The sequence below is a fragment of the Nomascus leucogenys genome, chromosome 8 (genome assembly GCF_006542625.1).
Source record: "Nomascus leucogenys isolate Asia chromosome 8, Asia_NLE_v1, whole genome shotgun sequence".
Classification (NCBI taxonomy): domain Eukaryota; kingdom Metazoa; phylum Chordata; class Mammalia; order Primates; family Hylobatidae; genus Nomascus; species Nomascus leucogenys.
This window is the reverse complement of record NC_044388.1, coordinates 113,791,000-113,809,716: the sequence shown is the minus strand read 5'-3', so window position 1 is coordinate 113,809,716 and position 18,717 is coordinate 113,791,000. Positions and strand designations below refer to the sequence as shown.

Here is an 18,717-nt window from a genome sequence, read left to right as displayed (position 1 = left end):
GTTGTCCTGACTAAAGCCAGAGAGCTGGCTCTCCTGCACCTGCACTTTCCCTTCACTGGCTAAGTGCCACCTTGGGGGATGCAAACTCCGATGCACTTCCTGTGGTTCCTGTAGTCCAAGGGAAGTCTCTGAAGAGGAGCTGAAGAGGAAGCCCCTGGAAGCAAAGGCCACCAGAGTACGGGGGCGGGGGGGTGGAACCCACAGGAATCACAGCAGTGTCCAGCGTGTGCTGCTTCTTGGAGAAATGAGAAATTCCAGATCGGGGACAGGAAGTGCACACAATGATCCTGGAACATGCTGTCATAGACGAAAACCAGAGAACTGTCAAACTCTACTCCAGGCCTGTGAGAAGGGCAGAACGATCAACTTGAAAGGGTGAACATTGGCCAAGACAGGACAATTTAAGCACCAAAAGTAATAGTGACTGCAAAGAACTGAAATACATCAAACACATTAAAATTCAAAATTTTACAATAATAATTTTCTTATAGCTCTCACTGGTCCTATTTGTTAATAGGGCATTGATTATTTTGAAAACTTATAAATAAAGGGACAGAATGAAGCAAGTACCTTGTTTAATACACATACAAACTGAATTTCAGGGTAACCAAGCAGTTGATGAGGTAAGATCTTTCTTACAGAAAAAGTCAAAATAACAAACACAGAAAGAATCATGAAATTATAAATTCACCATTTTGCGACCCTCACTGAACTCACAGATCTGGGTAACAATCATCGATGTCACTACAATCATTTAGGGAAAGACCAGTGGAGAACTTTACAATGGCAGATCAGGCTGAATCCACTGCTCCATGTTAGTATCACCCAGAGAGACACCAGACATGACAGAGCTCCTGACACCATGCGGCAGGAAGTGTACACCACCACCTGGAAGCCTTCCAAAAGAAGGGAACTGGATTCTTTCTCTCTTTTTTTTGAGACAGAGTCTCGCTCTGTTGCCCAGGCTGGAGTGAAATGGCGCGATCTCGGCTCACTGCAACCTCCGCCTCTCGGGTTCAAGCGATTCTCCTGGCTCAGCCTCCTGAGTAGCTGGGATTACAGGTGCTTGCCACCACACCTGGCTAATTTTTGTATTTTTAGTAGAGATGGAGTTTCACCATGTTTGCCAGGTTGGTTTCGATCGCCTGACCTTAGGTGATCCTCCCACCTCGGCCTCCCAAAGTGCTGGGATTACAGGTGTGAGCCACTGAGCCCAGCCTGGATTCTTTCACAACGGTCTCTAGACATCCTTTGGTTGTCACAACTAGTTGCTCCTGGCAACGAGAGAGCGGAGGCCAGGGATGCTGCTAGGCATCCTAAAATGCAGAGGCCACGGTCCACAATAGAGCTTCAACAGCTCCAAGACTGTGAAACCCCACACAGTTCTGCTCTGTCCCACCTGGACTGCATTAGTCACTTAGCAGCCGTCTGGGTTATGAGGTTGGCTGTCATGGTATTGCAGTAATTATGTTCAAGTAACCCTTATTTTACTTAATAATGGCCCCAAAGTGCAAGAGTAGTTATGTAACAAATATTTTCAGATCACAGTGGACCTCAGATAACAGAAAGCGGGGAAAGTGAAACCATGGATAAGGGGGGACTACAAGATCCTTGGACATCATATATAAGGCAAATGCAAGATTCTAAAAGGTAGAAGGAAGAAGGAAAATATTGGCTAGGGACCTTGGGACCTGAGGAATGACACAACAATAAGCTTCTTATTTGAGTTTTCTTTTATGCCTCACATATATCCTAGATTTGGTACTAGTGAACCCAACAACCCAGAAATGCCAATAAGCACAGATTTTTTAAAGGCTCAGTAAACCCAGCTCTCCCTAGTGAAAGGACTAGGAAAGGGGCAGCCTACCGAGATATAAAACTTATAGACAATAATCACTAAACAACAGCCAAACTACACACACACCAAAAAAAAACTATGACCCTACCTCCACTTAAACCAGCAGAAACTGGGTGGGGAGCCTAGACTTCCACCCTCACCACCATCCCAAAGCCCCTGCTAGGGTGGTCTGAGAGAGAGCCAAGTGGGAGCAGGGACTTTCATCCCTATCTAGTGGTAACAAGACCCCCAATACACACAATGCCAGTAGAGATCACACAGGGGGCCTAGACGTCATGTCTCACCCAGCAGGAATGAGACCACCTCTTCCTCCTACTCAATGGAGCAAGCCCTGGTGGAAAGTCAGGACTTCTACTGCCACCTGGAGGTGATGAGGTCTATCTCCACCGTGTCAAGGCCAGCCAGATGGGGAACAGTAACAAGATACTCTCCTCTCTCTCCCAGTCAGGCCGGTATGAATAGAAGCCTAGTGGGGAGCTAAAACTCCCAGCCTAGCCTAGCAGTAATGAGTAATCCTTCTCACCTAGAATGTCAATGGAACTCAAGTTAAGAATCTATACTTCAATCCCCATCTGTCAATAATGGGGCAACTCTCTACAACCCCTGTAATATGGTTTGGTGTGTCCCCACCCAAATCTCACCTCAAATTGTAATCCCTATAATCCCCACGTGTCAAGAGAGGGACCAGATGGAGGTAATTGGATCATGGGGGTGGTTTCCCCTACGCTGTTCTAGTGATAGTGAGTCTCACGAGATAGGATGGTTTTATTAGGTGTCTTGTGCTCACTCTGTCCTGCCACCCTGTGAAGAAGATGCCTGCTTCTCCTTTGCCTACCGCTATGATTTTAAGTTTCCTGAGGCCTCCTCAGCAATGTGAAACTATGAGTCAATTAAACCTCTTTCCTTTATAAATTACCTGGTCTCAGGTATTTCTTCATAGCAGTGTGAAAATGGACTAATATGGCCCACTGCTTGCTGGCGTGGCATCACTGTAGACAAGCTAAAACTGAAGATGTAAATAAGACTTAGGGCTCATAACACAATACCAATGAAAGTCTAGTTTCAACCAAAAATCACTCACCACACCAAGAACCAGGAAATCTCAACTTGAATGAGAAAACACAATCAACAGACACCAAGATGATATAGATGTTAGAATTATCTGACAAAGATTTTAAAAACACCCATTATAAAAATGCTCAACAGATAATTTAAAACACACTTAAAAGAAATGAAAAATATAAAATTATCAGCAAAGAAATAAAGTCTCAGGAAAGAAACAGAAGATATAACGAACCAAATGGAAACTTCAGAAATGAAAAATACAATGACTGAAATTAGAAAATCAATAGATGGGCTCCACAGCAGAATGGAAGGCACAGAGGAAAGAGTCAGTGAACTGGAAGATAGAATAATAGAAATGATCCAATCTGAGCAACAGAGAGAAAGTAGACTTAAAAAAGTGAATAGAGCTCAGGGGCCTTTGGGACTATAACAAAAGATCTAACATTCATGTCATCAGAGTCCTGGAAAGAAAAGAGAAAGAGGCAGAACTAAAGAAGTATTTAAAGACATAAAGGATGAAAAATTTCCAAATTTGGCAAAAGATATAAACCTACAAATTCAAGAAATTGAGCAAACCCCAAACGAGATAAACTTAAAGGAACTCACATCAAAGCACACTGTAATCAAACTTCTGAAATACAAAGACAAGGAAAACAATCTTGAAAGCAGCAAGAGATAAACAACATCTTACCTATAGGAAGAAAACAATTCGAATGACAGTGGATTTCTCATCAGAAACCATGGAGGTCAGAAGGAAGAGGCACACGTTTTTTTCAAGTGCTGAAAAAAAAAGAACTGTCAACCCAGAATTCTATACCCACTGAAAATACCCTTCAGGAATGAAGGGAAAATCAAGACATTCTCAGATGAAGGAAAACTAAGAGAATTTGTCACCCGCAGACCTACCACAAAAGAATGTCTAAGGAAGTTCCTCTAAACAGAAAGTAAGTTATGAAAGAAGAAATATTGGAATATCAGGAAGGAAGAAAGAATAACAGGAGTAAAAATACAGGTAAATACAACACACTTTTCTTCTCCTCTTGAGTTTTCTAAATTACGTTTGACAGTTGAAGCAAAAATTATAACATACTCTGATGTGGTTCTAAAAGTACACAGAAGAGCTATTAAAGACAATTACATTATAAATAGAAAAGGAAAAAGAGATATAAAGAGAGGTAAAGCTTCTACATTTCACATGAACTGGTAAAATGACTACATGAAGAAACTGGAGTAAGTTATGTATATATAACATAATACACAGGGCAACCACTAATAAAACCTATACGAGGTCTTAGAAAACCTATAGAAGAGATATACTCAAAAATACTACAGATAAAAGGAATTCTAAAGTACATTCAAGTAACCCACAGGAAGGGAGGAAAAGGAAACCAGAGAAATGAAAAACAGAAAGAAAAAAACAGAAAATAAGAAATAGAATAACAGACTTAAGCCCTAATATATCAATAATTATGCTAAGTGTAAACAATCTCAATATGCAAAATAAAAGACAGAATTGACAGAGTGGATTGAAAACATGAATACTATCTACAAGAAATTTACTTCAAATATAACTACATGGCTAGGTTGAAAGTAAAAGAGTGAAAAAATATATACCATGCACATATTAATCAAAAGAAGCAGGACTGCACATATCTACATAAGATAAACTGCAGAGCAAAGAAGATTACCAGGTATAGAGAAGGACTTTACACAACAATTAAAGGGCCAGTCCACCAAAAAGACATAGAAATCCTAAATGTGTATGTGCCCAAAAACAGAACTGCAAACACATGAAGCAAAAACTAACAGTACTGAAAGGAGCAAAGATAAATCCACATTTACAGTTGCAGACTGAATATCCTTTTCTCAACAACTGACATATCTAGACAGAAAATCCGAATGTAGACAAAGATACTCAATAACATCATCAACCAACAGGATCTAAACAATGCTTATAGGAATGTACACCAACAACACAGAATGCATGTTCCCTTCAAAGGCTCACAGAACATACATCAAGATATGCCACATCCTGGGCCACAAAACAAACATTAACAAACTTAAAAGAACTGAAATAATACAGAACATGTTCTCTGACCATAAAGTAATCAAACTAGAAGTCAATAACAGAAAAATAGGCAAATCTCCAAATGTTTGGAGACTAAACAACACACTTCTAAACAGTCCATGAGTCTTCTCAAAGGAAATTTTTTAAACGGGACTGAAAAAATATTCAATATGAAAACCTGTGGAATGCAGCTGCCAAGAGGGAAACTTACAGAGCTAAATTTTGCAGCAGAAAAGAAGGAAAGACTCAAATCAACAATCTAAGCTCCTACCCCAAGAAACTAGAAAAGAAGAGCAAAAGAAACCCAAAGCAAACAGAAAGGAGGAAATAATAAACAGCAGAAATCAAAAGAAATTGAAAACAGAAAAATAACAGAGAAAATCAATGTAACAATAACTTGGTTCTTTGAAAACATCAATAAAATTATACAAACTCCTTCTAAGACTCACAAAGAAAAAAGAGAGAAGACAGCAAATTACCAATATAAGAAATGAGACAGGAGTTACCACTACAGATTATGCAGACATCAAAGGGATAATAAGGAAACATCACAAACAGCTGTACACACTTAAATAAGAGGGACTAATTCCTCAGAAAGCACAAACTACTACAACTCATCCAATATGAAATAGACAACACTGTATCTATTAAGGAAATTATATTTGTAATTTAAAAAATTCCAAAAAAGAAATGCTTCATTGGCAAAATTTCCCAAACATTTAAAGGAGAATTAATATCAGTTCAACATAATCTCCTCTAGAAAACAGAAGAGGGACAATCCATTCAATTCAAAACATTTTATGAATCCAATATTACTCTGATACCAAAACCAGAGACAGCACAAAAAAGAAAACTACAGAGCAACATCCCTCATGAATACAGACGCAAAACTCCTTAACAAAATATTAGCAAATAGAATTCAGCAACATAGAGAAATAATTATACACCAGTAGGGTTATTCATAACGATAAAGGCCCGTTTAATATTTGAAAATAAGTCAATATTAACTACCATATTAACAGAAAAAACACACATGATAATATCAATTGGTGCAGAAAATCATTTGACAATATTCATCCACTCACGACAAAAATTATTTATTAAAAAAACAGCAATAAATGGGAACTTTCTCAACTTGATAAAGAACATCTACCAAAAAACAAAACAAAAAACAACCAAACAAACCCAAAAACCTTACAGCTAATATCATACTAAATGATGAAAGACAAAATGCTCCCTCCAAGAAAGACGTCAGTTCTTGCCACAGCTATTCAAAATAGTACTGGAAGTCACAGACAGTGCAATAAGGGAAGACAGGGAAATAAAAGGCATGTATGTCAGAAAGGAAAAAACTAAAACTGTTCATTTGCAGATGTCTTATACTCTGTGGAAAATCCCAAAGAATCTACAAACACACACCTAGCACAAATATAAGCCAAAATTACATAGTTTCTTTTAAAATTTGATGAAAATGGGCTGGGCAAGGTGGCTCATGCCTATAATCCCAACACCTCAGGAGGCTGAGAAAGGCAGATCCCTTGAGGTCAGGAGTTCGAAACCAGCCTGGCCAAAATGGTGAAACCCCATCTCTACTAAAAATACAAAAAAATTAGCCATGTGTGGTGGTGCGTGCCTGTAATCCCAGCTACTCGGGAGGCTGAGGCACGAGAATCACTTTGAACCTGGGAGGTGGTGGTTGCAGTGAGCCGAGATGGCACCACTGCACTCCAGTCTGGGCAACAGAGCGAGATCCCATCTGCAAAAAAAAAAAAAAAAAAAAAAAGAAAAGAAAAGAAAAACACAGGATCAAAAATGACAAGGAGGAAAAACACTGAAACAGAGGGAAATTTTTACAACTTTAAGCCACTCTTAAGGCTATGTAAATAAGTGGGAAAACCTAGATCAAATGGATAATTTCTAAGGAAAATATAATTTACCAAACTCATCTCAAGAGGCAACAATGTTTAAGCAGACCAACATCCATACAGAAAAAGAGGTATTACAAAGGAACTACCCTACAAAAAGAGACCAGACAGCAACAATTTCACAAGATAATTCTATCAAATATTTAAAGATCACATAATTCCTATACTACATGAGCTACCCTTGAGCACAAGAAGACATTCTAATTATTTTTATGAACCAATAACAGGTATATCCCACAGAATATATCCTTGGATAGTATTTTCCAATAGAGCACTGCCAAGTTTTATAATGCCCATGCTTCTGGAAAACATATATATCTTTCATTACAGTGTTGTTGGCTTTTCTGGCTGATATTTATATTAAAAAAAAGTATACATGCCCAAAAGTCAATATAATGTTTTTAACAAAATAATGTGGGGAACAACTCTCAGGCAGGATTCCAAATTCAGTTGATTGTGTGAAGAAACCTGAAAGAACTAATCCTTCAAGACGGACCCCAAGTGGCTGAGCCTACATTTAAGTCAGAGAGAAGCAGCCATATGCTGAATAGAGGTCCCAGAAAACACACACCTTTTTAACTCTGGGAACTTTCAGAGCTCACCTGAACCAACCAATCAGAGTTCACTTGCCTCAGCCAATCAGAATTCAGCTATATGGACCAATCAGAATTCAGCTGTGTCAACCAATCAGACCAAGCAAGTCTGAATCCTTCATTTGCATAAAGGGACTTGATTAAGAACCTGGGCAGGAAATGTCAAACCTTCTCTTTCTCCTCCGGAATGTGCCTTCATTTTACAAGGAAGGCTGCATCTTCCTGGTTTGCAAACTGTTCACTAGAATAAAGCCTGTTTCCTCCAAACTCCTTTTCAGAGAACTTTTGTTCACAGTACGTTATGGGAATCATATAAATGTTTTTGAAAAGTACAAGTTTCAATAAAGGAGGTATCTAAAGCAATTGCTTATTACTAGCTATTTTAACTGGTAATCAGGAAACAATATGCTAAGCATTTTATGTTCTATTATGATTGTTTATTAGTTTTCATTGTTTAACTGTGCTTTATATTTTACAAAATTGGTTATGAATTTTTAGTTGACACATAACACATTATAATGTTTTACCATTTAAAATAATGGGGCCAGGCACGGTGGCTCACGCCTGTAATCCCAGCACTTCGGGAGGCCAAGGCGGGTAGATCACTTGAGGTCAGGAGTTAGAGATCAGCCTGGCCAACACAGCGAAACCCTATCTCTACTAAAAATACAAAAGTTAGCCACGTGTGGTGGTGGGCGCCTGTAATCCCAGCTACTCCGGAGGCTGAGGAAGGAGAACTGCTTGAACCCAGGAGGCAGAGCCGAGATGGTGCCACTGCACTCCAGCCAGGGTGGCAGAGCAAGACTTAGTCTCAAAAAAAAAAAAAAAAAAAAAAAAAAAAGGTGGTAGGGGGTGGAAATGAGACCCTCTTTGGGAACATTTGATTTTCAGGAATGGAGCTGTGAAGTTAAGGAATAGATAACTCTATGTCATTGATATTTAAACCTTATGATCCTCAAATGTGACAAAAGAAAGCTAAAGAACACATCTCGCTTAAAAATATCAATCCAAAAATCCTACAAAAAATGTTAAACAGAATCCAATGGCATATTACAAAATAAATATAATAACCACTTGGGTTTATTCTAAGATTGCAAAGATATTTCATATCAAAAAATTCATTACTATAAATCCCCATATCTAAGGAGAAAAAAATATATGATCTCTATGGATGCTGAAAAGGTGTTCAACAAAATTCAACATCTATTCCAGATAAAAACACTTACTGAAGTAGAACTAATGGATACTACAACATAATTTTACACACACACACATGCCCCTCAGGCCCCAAACCAAAATTTTATTTAGTGTAGGCAGAAACAAGGTAATGCCCAGTAATTCCATTGTCATCTGATAGTGAAATCAGACAAAAAAATAATAATGAGTGGTGTAAGACTTAGAAAGAAAGAGAAGTATATTTGCAGAAGTTTTGATAATATATCTGGGAAAAAAAGGGGGAATCAGTGAAACTAATAAACAATTTGAGGATTCAGAAAAGTAGCAGGATACATAATCAACATATAAAAACTAATAGCCTAGATTTCTGCTTCTAGTAGAAGTAATAACAGGGACCACAATCAGTTGTTTTTAACAATCGAAAACACCAGACATTAAGAGAATGAAAAACCAAGCCACAGACTGGGAGAAAATGCTTGCAAAAACACGTATCTGATGAAAGACTTGTATCCAAAATATACAAAGAACTCCTAAAACTCAACAACTAGAAAACAAACAACCAGAATAAAAAGTGGGAAAAAGATTTGAATAGGAACCTCATCAAAGAAAATTATACACATGGCAAATAAGCATATTAAAAGATGCTCAACATCATATGTCATTAGGAAATTGCAAAATAAACAAGATATCATTACACGCTTAATTAGAATAGCTCAAATCCAAAATACTGACAACACTGAATATTGGCAAGGATGTGAAGCAACAGGAACTCTCATTCATTGCTGGTGGGAATGCAAAATGGTACAGTCCCTTTGGAAGATAGTTAGTCAGTTTCTTATAAAGATAAACATAGTCTTACCATATAATCCAATAAGCATGCTATTAAGTATTTACCCAAATGAGTTGAAAACTTATGTCCACACAAAAACCTGAACATGAATGTTTATAGCAGTTTTATTCATAATTGCCAAAAATTGGAAGCAACAAGATGTCCTTCAATAGGTGAATAAATAAACTGTGGTACGCCCAAAAGACAGAATATTAATCCAACGCATAAAACAAATGAGCTGTCAAGCCACAAAAAGATACAAAGGAAACTTAAGTGCATATTGCTAATGGAAAGAAGCCAATCTGAAAAGGCTGCATACTGTACGATTCCAACCCTATGACAGTCTAGAAAAGGCAAAACTATAGGGACAGTGAAAAGATCAGTGGTTGCCAGCGGGGGTGTAGGGAAGAGCATACGGAGCCTGGGGAGGAGTCACATCTGGATTCCTGCAGATAAAAGCCAGGTGGAGACCCTAGGCTCATCCTCAAGCTGATCCACAGAGAATCAGGTGAGGGAGCTGGGCAGGCAGACTCACTTGTGCCTATGGGAAGTGAACAAGAAAATGAACCAAGGACAACTTTCCTCCAAGGAAGCAAAGGAAAAGGGGAGGCTGAGCAGTAAGAGGCTGTGTCTTCCACAGTTATACCTGGAATTGTGCGCCAGTCCACAGGCCCCAGGTGAGAGCACCTGAGCAAGAAAGAATGTCATGCACACATCTGTGTGTGGAGATCTGTCTGCAAACATAGGCACGCACATGTCTGTGTGTGGGGATCCGTCTGCAAACACGGGCACGCACACATCTGTGTGTGGGGATCCGTCTGCAAACACGGGCACGCACATGTCTGTGTGTGGGGATCCGTCTGCAAACACGGGCACGCACACATCTGTGTGTGGGGATGCATCTGCAAACATGGGCATGCATGTGGTGGCACCTGATTGAGTCCGTCTGGTCTGCTTAAGACCTAAATGCTTCTGCTGGCATTCATGTGAGTCCTGTTTCTATGGCCTCTCTTCTACCCCTTTTTTCTCTGTATTTAAGAAAGCAGGACTCCTCCTTGATGCCCATGTAATGCCCATGCACCTTCCCCACCACGTAAAGGGCCTGTATTTGTAACCAGCAGATCTCTCCCTATTAGACAGGTTTCAAGACAGGAATGACATCTTGGTCCCCTGTGCCCTCAGGGACTGCACACAGGCAGGCACGGAAAGGCTGCTCACTGGGGATGTTCTGAGCATGTCAGTGAGCAAGGGGAGGAAAGAAGGCAGCTCAAATAAAGGCCTGGGAGAAGCCTCAGAGCAGGGATGGCACAGGCCCATGAACAAATGGGCACATGCAGTGGAGAGCCTCCTCCTCTGCAGCCCCTCGCCCTCGGCCCCAGTCAAGGCTGTGGACAGAGTCCTCAGCAGCTTTTGTGCAACCATCAAGAGTTGTGCCTGTTTTGTGGTCTGTCTTCCTGACAAGACTGTCTCCCTCCTACTGTGCTCTCAGCACTCTAACACAGCATCTGGCACTTAGTTGGCAACATACAAATATTTTGGGAAGGAAGGAGAATGGAGCTCAACCTCAGTTATCTCTGGGGCACTAGAAATCAACAGGACATCAAGGGACAGATATTGACAGCAAAGGACTCTCCAGCCAGGAGAACAATTCAGAGAGGCAGGCTGGGTCCCCAGTGGCTGCCGTGGAGCAGGAGGGAATGGGGGTTGCTGGACCTGCACAAGATGGGCCCCGCCGCACTGGCACAGAGAGATACTCACTGGGAACGACCGTGGCTTCCCCAGGAGGGCCAGTCAGCATCACCGGGATGTGTACAACAGTGTTCGGGTCTGGGGGCTGACTGCCCATGCGAGTGACGTTCCGCTGATTGTCTGCATCCTCTGGCTGTTCCTCCACCTTCTGGAGACATGTGCTGGGCAGTGCGTGCATAGGGCCCACAGCCACAGTCCCACTGGTCTCCAGGTCACAGTGTGGCTCCCTGCAATCAAGAATGTACATCAGGCCTGGGCGCGGTGCTTCACACCTGTGATCCCGGCACCGGGAGGCAGAGGCAGGAGGACCACTTGAGCCCAGGAGTTCAAGACCAGCCTAGGGAATATGGCGAAACCCCATCTCTACAAAAATTAAAAACTTAGCTGGGCGTGGTGACACGTGCACACAGTCCCAGCTATTCAGGTTGGGAAGGCTGAGGTGGGAGGATCGCTTCAGCCCGGGAAGTTGAGGCTGCAGTGAGCCATGATTGTGCCACTGCACTTCACCCTGGGCGACAGTGCGGTCCTGTCTCCAATAATAATAATAATAATGCATATCAGCAAAATCCTATCAATCAGAACCCTTAAACCTCCATGCAGACCAACTAAATCTATGACCACCTGCTCTGCTACTCTGGCATTCTGTATGTTTTCTAAATTACCCTATACAACTCCGTGTCTTTAGTCTGAAAGGCAGGGATGGGGCTGACCCATCCACACACAAAGACAGGGCGGCGGCTGGGTTGACCCTGGGCTGGGGCCTCCAGCGGCAAGTATTCTGGTTGGTTTGTGGCCAGTGGGTACCTGGCGACTGATGGTCTTGGCCACTGGACCACTGTTACCCCAGGCCCTCACAGAGTTGGTTAGTCCTGCCCCAGAGAGCAAGCTGGGCTAGCTGGGGTTCTTTCTGTCATGGTCGCACAGACTGGCCCCCACACCCCGCCCTGTGCCCAGCCCACTGGCCTGCTCAGGCTTCCCTTGGGCCCTCCTGCCTCTCCTTCCTCCACAGCAATCCCCAACTTTCTCTTCTCCCAGGGCCACTTTGTTCTTTCCAAGCCAGTCGCAACAATTCCCCCTTAAGCCCTCCCTTCTTAAATAACGGCTGGCGTTCACGGAGCACACACACTCTGCCAAGCCTTTTACGACGAAGCATACACGCCCTGCCAAGCCTTTTACAGGTCAACCCTGCAAGGCAGGACTGTCACCACCCCACGTGAACGGCATGCAGAGACCCCAGCCCAGACGGCCCTGGACAGGGCAGCGTGGCCGGGGCTGCAGCCTCCGCCGTGGACCCCATCCCCCCAGCCAGCGCTGGGGCCTGCACCGCCCCAGCCAACCCTTCCCTCCCGGACCCCGCCCAGCCGCGGACTCACCTGGGCTGGTGGTTCCGGAGCTCCTTCTCCTTGTCGGCTTCCACTATCTCAGCCTCCTTCTCCGTGGCCTCCTTCTCCACAGCCTCCTGCGCAGGCTGCGCCTTGTGCCGGGCCCGGTGCCGCCGCGCCGGCTCCTCCCCGCTCTCCGCCTCCCGGGGCCCCGCTCGGGGGCCGCCGCGGTGCCGCGCGCGCCGCTCGCCCTTGGTCCCGGCGCACTCCTTGCTCGGATCCTGGTGCCGGTGCGCGCGGTGGCGTCGGGGCTCCCGCTCGGCCGCTTCCTCCGGGGAGCCGCGCCGGTGGTGCCGCCGGCCGCCCTCGGGGCCTGGGCCTCGGCCGCGCTCGCTCCGCGCCTCCGGGGGCCCCGCAGCCTCTTTGCTGTGGCTGCGGTGCGGCCGCGGCCGCTCCTCCCGGGCACCGGGCTCCCCGCTCTCCGCCTTCGGGGCCTCTGCTCGGTCCTGGTCCCCTGCCGCGGGGGTCTTGTCCTTGTCGCGGTGCCGGTGGTGCCTGCGCGGAGGGTCGACGCCCTCGGGGGCCTCCGCAGCCTCAGGCCGGGCCTTGCCTGCCACAGGCCCCCGCGCGCCGTCGCGGCCCAGCTCCACCACCAGCGGCCGGTCCAGGTGCGTCTTCATGTCGGGCCGCAGGTGGCGCGTAGTGGCGAAGCGCAGCCGCTCCTCGGGGTCCATTTCGCTGTACAGCGCCTCGCAGCTGGCCCGCAGGTTCTGCAGCCGTAGCTGGCTGGCCCGCTGCTCCCACACCGAGCGCGCCTTGGCCGAGTTCTGCTGCCTGCTGCGGAGAGACTGGCGGTGAGCGCGGCCCCGTCGGCCGCCCGCCCGCCGCTCTCCAGGGAGGCCACAATGGACACACAGCAATGGAGCAATGGCGCAGGGAGGTGGGAGGCGTGGCCGCGGGAGCCCCCACACCCCTCTGGGGACGCGGATCAGGTGGTGGAACGCCCAAGGGAACCGAATTCAGCCCCGCCCTCCCCACGGTGTCCCACAGGACCCGCAAGGTGACAGCACCAGCCTGTCAGGAGGACCCTGGGGGGCTCAAGGAGGCCGAGGGGTACAGGACAGTGGGAATGCACCAGACAGGCCAAGCAGGTGGGTGGGCGGCTGGCCAGGAAGGCCACCGCGGGAGGGAAGGGCATGTTACAAAGGGCAGGACGGATGGAGACAGGAGCCAGGGAGGCCCTGCAGCCTCCCTGGGAGCTGGCCCCTGCTCCAGCACCAGCACAGCTGCTACAGGAAGGGCGGGACACGCAGCCCCTTCTCCAGAGGCACTTCCCCAACGCTACCTCCAGGAGGCAGGCCACCAGCCAGGTGAAAAGGCTGTTTGCCAGGGAACCCAGGGGGCAGGTGCTGGGGCAGAGCAGACAGCAGCCAAGGGAGCACCTGGCCCTCTCAGGAGCAAACGCAGAGTCTCTGCCAGTCCCCGAGGTGGTCAGCCGCGGCCCCGCAGCTGCCCCCTGGCTCAGTGACCAGGAGCCCAGAAGTCAGGTCTGAAGCTGGAAATGCCCCCTCCTATGGCCACCAATGCCCTCCTCTCTTGGAGAGCCCCTCCCTCTACTGGGAGCAGAGCCAGAACATGGTCCTCAGAGCCCTCCAGCACCAGGGATGGCCAGTGGTCCAGGCTCAGACCTCACTGCATGGGCTACCGAAGGCCCTGACCCCTACTCCAATGTCATGGGCCCAAGCACCTCCTCTATTCACACATCGCACATGGGGCTCCATAGCCCAGAGTGCACAGGAAGCCCTTTGCATTCTGGGCCTTCTGCTGAGTAAGACCACCTTTGGATAAGGTCTTATTATCCCAATACTAAGCCCCACCATCGCCAGGGAGAAACCTCATCTGAGGCCAGAGGCCCGCCCTGGAGCCTCCAAGGCTGCTGGGTGGCCTTGGCGGCAGTAGTCACTACACCAACAATGAGGGCCATGGCATCTGTGTCCTGCAACTGCCACGTGGTGCTCTGGGCGCAGTGCCCACTTCATCCAGTCCTTACAACCACCTCAAGAATCAGGTGCTACTCTTGTCCCCATTTCACAGATGAAGATACTGAGCCTAGAGCGAGGATGTTACTTGCTCAGGGTCCCACAGTGAGTCAGGATCAGACACAGCCAAGGGCAAAAAGGAAAAACACTTCTAAAGAAGACATGAGTCCTTGGCCAGACCCCAACTGCACTAACAGCACAGGCTACAACCACGGCCTGCAGAGGCCCAGGCTGGCAGCCACCAGCTCCGGGGCCCTCAGCTGCTGAGCACCACTCTGACCTGCAAAGACAGAGCAGCCAGATGTGGGAAAGCCCAGTCCCTGCAGCCGGCCCACCCCAGGCAGGTGAACAATAAATCCTGCCCCTTTGTAGAAGTCCAGGCTGCAGTGGGAGCAACGTCCAGGGGCAGCACTTTGCACGAATGAAAGCGGAAGTGTGGTGTCTGTGTCTTGCCTGGGAGCTTGGATGGGGTGGGGGCAGGCAGGGCTACCTGTAGGGGCCATCTACAGAACCCCAGCCTCAGTTGAAGCCCCAGGCCCTGACCTGTATCCCTGATGCACTGAAACTGTGCTGCCCCTGCTCCCAGGGGTGCCCTACAACTGAGCCACAGAGGACCCACCAACCCCAGCTGGGACCAAGACAAAAGGGCTCTACTGCCAACAGTGCTGAGTGGTGTAAAACAGAGGGCAGCCCCGGGGGCTTGCACCAGGCACAGGAGCCCTGTGAGGGCGGAGGCTGTTCACTGCCTCAAGCCCCCCAGTCCACTCCAGTGCCCGAGAGGGGCCTGGGCTCTGAGCCACTTGGTCAGCAGGGTGGCCCGCTCTGATGAAGCCGTGAATCTTGGGGACCAGCATCGCAGTTCCAAAAAGACAGGCAGTGAGGACCATGGGGAACATGCAGAGGCACAGGGTCTGTGTGAAGGTGGGGTGGGCTCCAGACCACATATCTCTGCCGTCACCCTTGCATTCAGGTGTGGCTCCTTCTTGCCCAGGAAACACCTGGAGCAGGAAGAGGCCAGGCTGTCTGCTGGACTGAGGGCGCTGGCAGGCTGGCAGGCTCCCTGGCGACTACCCAGGCAGAGCAAGATGCTGAGCAGCCTACGCTAGGGGCACCTGCCCGCCCCACTGCAGCCCCACTGGCTCTACCTGGCCTGTTCCTTCCACGCCTATCTGCTGCTCTCGGCCCTAACATCACCAGAGACTGTCTGCATCTGACCTCACTCGGCCAGTACCACCAGGTTCCTCTCTGGAGGTATCCCCTAGGTCTCTGAATCTGCGTGCCAGGCCTCTCTGCATGGTGTCTTAAGTCAGCCTGCACCTCCCCTGGCCGCTGTCTCTGTCCTTGCTCTATCTGGCACATATCCACACCAACTTAGAGTGAAGTGTGGCTGGTGACTAATCCAGGAAAGTCCTGGTTTAAAAGGGTTCTTTAAGGAGGTCACATGGATGACTGGCACCCCTGTGTCCTGGCCTCAGCTGGTAGGCACAACCCAGCTGTTCCAGGGAGGAAGGCTCAGCCATGCTCAGCCGGGTGCTGTGGGGAACTGCAGGATTCAGAAGTGGCCTCAAGGGCTCTGTGGCCCTGCTTTGAGGTCCCTGGGCTCAGACAACCCGGAACTGCTGACTATATGAAGCAGCCCTGGTGTGACACCATGGATACCTGACATTTGCATTTTTTTTTTTTTTTTGGGAGATGGAGTCTCGCTCTGTTGCCTAGGCTGGAGTGCGGTGGCGCGATCACGGCTCACTGCAACCTCTGCCTCCCAGGTTCAAGCAATTCTCCTGCCTCAGCCTCCTGAGTAGCTGGGACTACAGGCACCCACCACCACTCCCGGCTAATTTTTTGTATTTAATAGAGACAGGGTTTCACTGTGTTGCCCAGGCTGGTCTTGAACTCCTGAGCTCAGGGAATCCACCCACCTCAGCCTCCCAAAGTGCTGGATTACAGGTGTGAGCCACCGCGCCCAGCCACCATCTGCATCTTACATTTTATTCCACCCTGCGGATGGATTCAGGATCCAGCATGCTTTCTTGCCCCAGGAGACATCAGTGCCTCTGACAGCCAGCAGCAAACAGTGCTCGTGGAAAGACTGAGCCCAGCTCCATGCTGGCTACCAGTAAGGAAGCACCAGGCAGGGGGGGCAAGGGCAGCAGGGGCCTCATCACCATCAGGACACAGACAGGATACCTGGCCACTTCCATCAGGTGCCAGGTGGCCTGACCACTTCAGGGACCCCTCACCTGCGGGGCCTGGCCTTGCCCTCCAGGGGAAGCCCCTGCGGACCAGCCATCCATGAGCACTTCCCCATGAGAAGCTGCCCGAGGGGAAGGCCAGCCAGTCACTCCCTGGAGGGCCACCCTGGAGTTTCCGTGTCTCCGCCTCGCGCCCTGGGTGGTCTACTGTAAGTTTCACAAGTGGACAACAGCTCTCTGCTCTTGCTAGAACAAGGACTTCCTGAGAATCACAGACACAGTCCCTCCCAAGTAAGAGGCCTAGGAGGACCCATAAACATCCCCAGTGAGCCCCTAAAGAGCACTCTCTGCTCTGCCTGCTCACAGGGCCCTGACCTCACGGGAACCACAAGGAGACCTGAGCCCATGACACCCAGTCCACTCAGGAGAAGCAGACACACTCGAGACACCGGAGTGAGCGGACACAACAGTCAGCAGACAAAAAGACAGAGACCAGGAGGGAAAGGAGGAGGGGCTGAGCACAGAGGGTCTGACCCCGTGGCAGGACTCGTGGGACGTCAGGGAGCAAGCCCACCATTCCCCGCTCAGGCCACGGAAGCCTGGCCTGGAGCTGCCCCATGAAGTGAATGACTTGCGGTGAGATAGCAGAGTTAGGAGTGGAAGGAAGGTGTCTGCATGTAGTTATCATGAAGCCATGGATGGAATATCATAGCAGAGCGACTCACGGTGAGTTCACGCTGGAGACAGATGAGCTGCGAGATACAGTACCTCGAGCTTGCTTTACAAAACTGCACATGCAAAAAACAGAACAGACAGAAGTGAGAAAACCAGAGAGAGAGTTCTGAGAGAACCAGTGACACTGAGAGCCACGCCAGTGTAGGCGCAGGCTGCCATGTGCATCTGGACAGGAGGCCGTGGACGCGTCCGTCAGACGGGCACCAGCCGAGACCTCGGGGTGAAAGAGAAGTTGAGAACCAATTCCACACATGCAGAAAAGTGAGACTGAAGTGAGACAGCAAACCCTGTAATGCCTGGAAGACAGAAGCCATTAGCTCGGGGGCCCATCCATCACTCAGCACACACTATCCAGGACAGGCAGTAAGGCTGGGAAGACCCAACACCGATTTTCCTGCAGTTCCAAACAGCCCCCCGCACCCTGCAGTGGGAGGCTGACCGCACTGTCTCCCGGCCCTCGAGGTGGGGCAGCGTAGACTAACAAAAGAGGCGAGGGTGCCCTTACACCCTGCGGCGGGAGGTTGACCACACTGTCTCCTGGCCCTCAAGATGGAGCAGCATAGGCTAACAAAGGAGGCGAGGGTGCCCTTTCCGGAGATGCCGCCTGGGCCCTGCTGCCAAACCCACCTGCCTTCCCGGTGAGCACCTAGACCCCACTCTGGTTCCAGCCCCAGGGCTCCGCAGGCTGCAACCCAGGCGCTTCCGGGCCACCAGGACACCTCCAGGGCAAATCAAGCTACACCCCACCCAACCCACCTTCCTTTTAGGTGCAGCTCCAGCCATTTCCAAGTGACTTTCAAAGGCTTTTCTAAAACCAACAGAAAGAAACCAAAGCTCCCTTTACAGCCATTTCCCTCCAATTAACTTCCCAGGGGAGGGCCAGGTGGGCTGCAGCCCCTCCTTCTCAAGGCCAAGGTCTCTGTGCCTTTGTGGGCAGTCAAACCAGCTTACTTGCCCACAGGCTCTGGATGCAAACAGGCATGTGTGTGTGAGGGTGTGTGAGTGTGACACTGTGTGAGTGTGTGAGACTGTATGTGTGAATGTGTGAGATTGTGTGTGTATGTGATTGAGAGTGTGGGATGATTATAACTGAATGTGTGAGATTGTGAATGTTGTGAGGGTGGGTCTGTGTGTCTGTGTGAGTCTGTGTGTATGATTCTTTGTGT

The 18,717-nt window shown here is 48.3% G+C and overlaps 1 protein-coding gene across 23 annotated transcripts in view; it reads right to left on the bottom strand.

Moving 5' to 3' along the window:
• Positions 1 to 18,717, bottom strand: part of CACNA1B (calcium voltage-gated channel subunit alpha1 B) — a 243,343-nt gene that overhangs the window by 86,412 nt on the left and 138,214 nt on the right. For 17 of the 23 annotated variants that reach the window (XR_004031497.1, XR_004031498.1, XR_004031496.1 and 14 more), the window contains 3 exons: positions 17,542 to 17,604; positions 12,637 to 13,422; positions 11,273 to 11,490 (listed from right to left, as the gene is read on the bottom strand). Coding sequence is in view for 19 of the 23 variants with exons in the window: in XM_030818343.1 (XP_030674203.1) it covers positions 11,273 to 11,490; positions 12,637 to 13,422; positions 17,542 to 17,604 (1,067 nt within the window). In the remaining 4 variants the exon portion in view is untranslated. The remainder of the gene's footprint in view (positions 1 to 11,272; positions 11,491 to 12,636; positions 13,423 to 17,541; positions 17,605 to 18,717) is intronic. The other 6 variants (XM_030818353.1, XM_030818351.1, XM_030818354.1 and 3 more) reach the window with 3 other exon arrangements.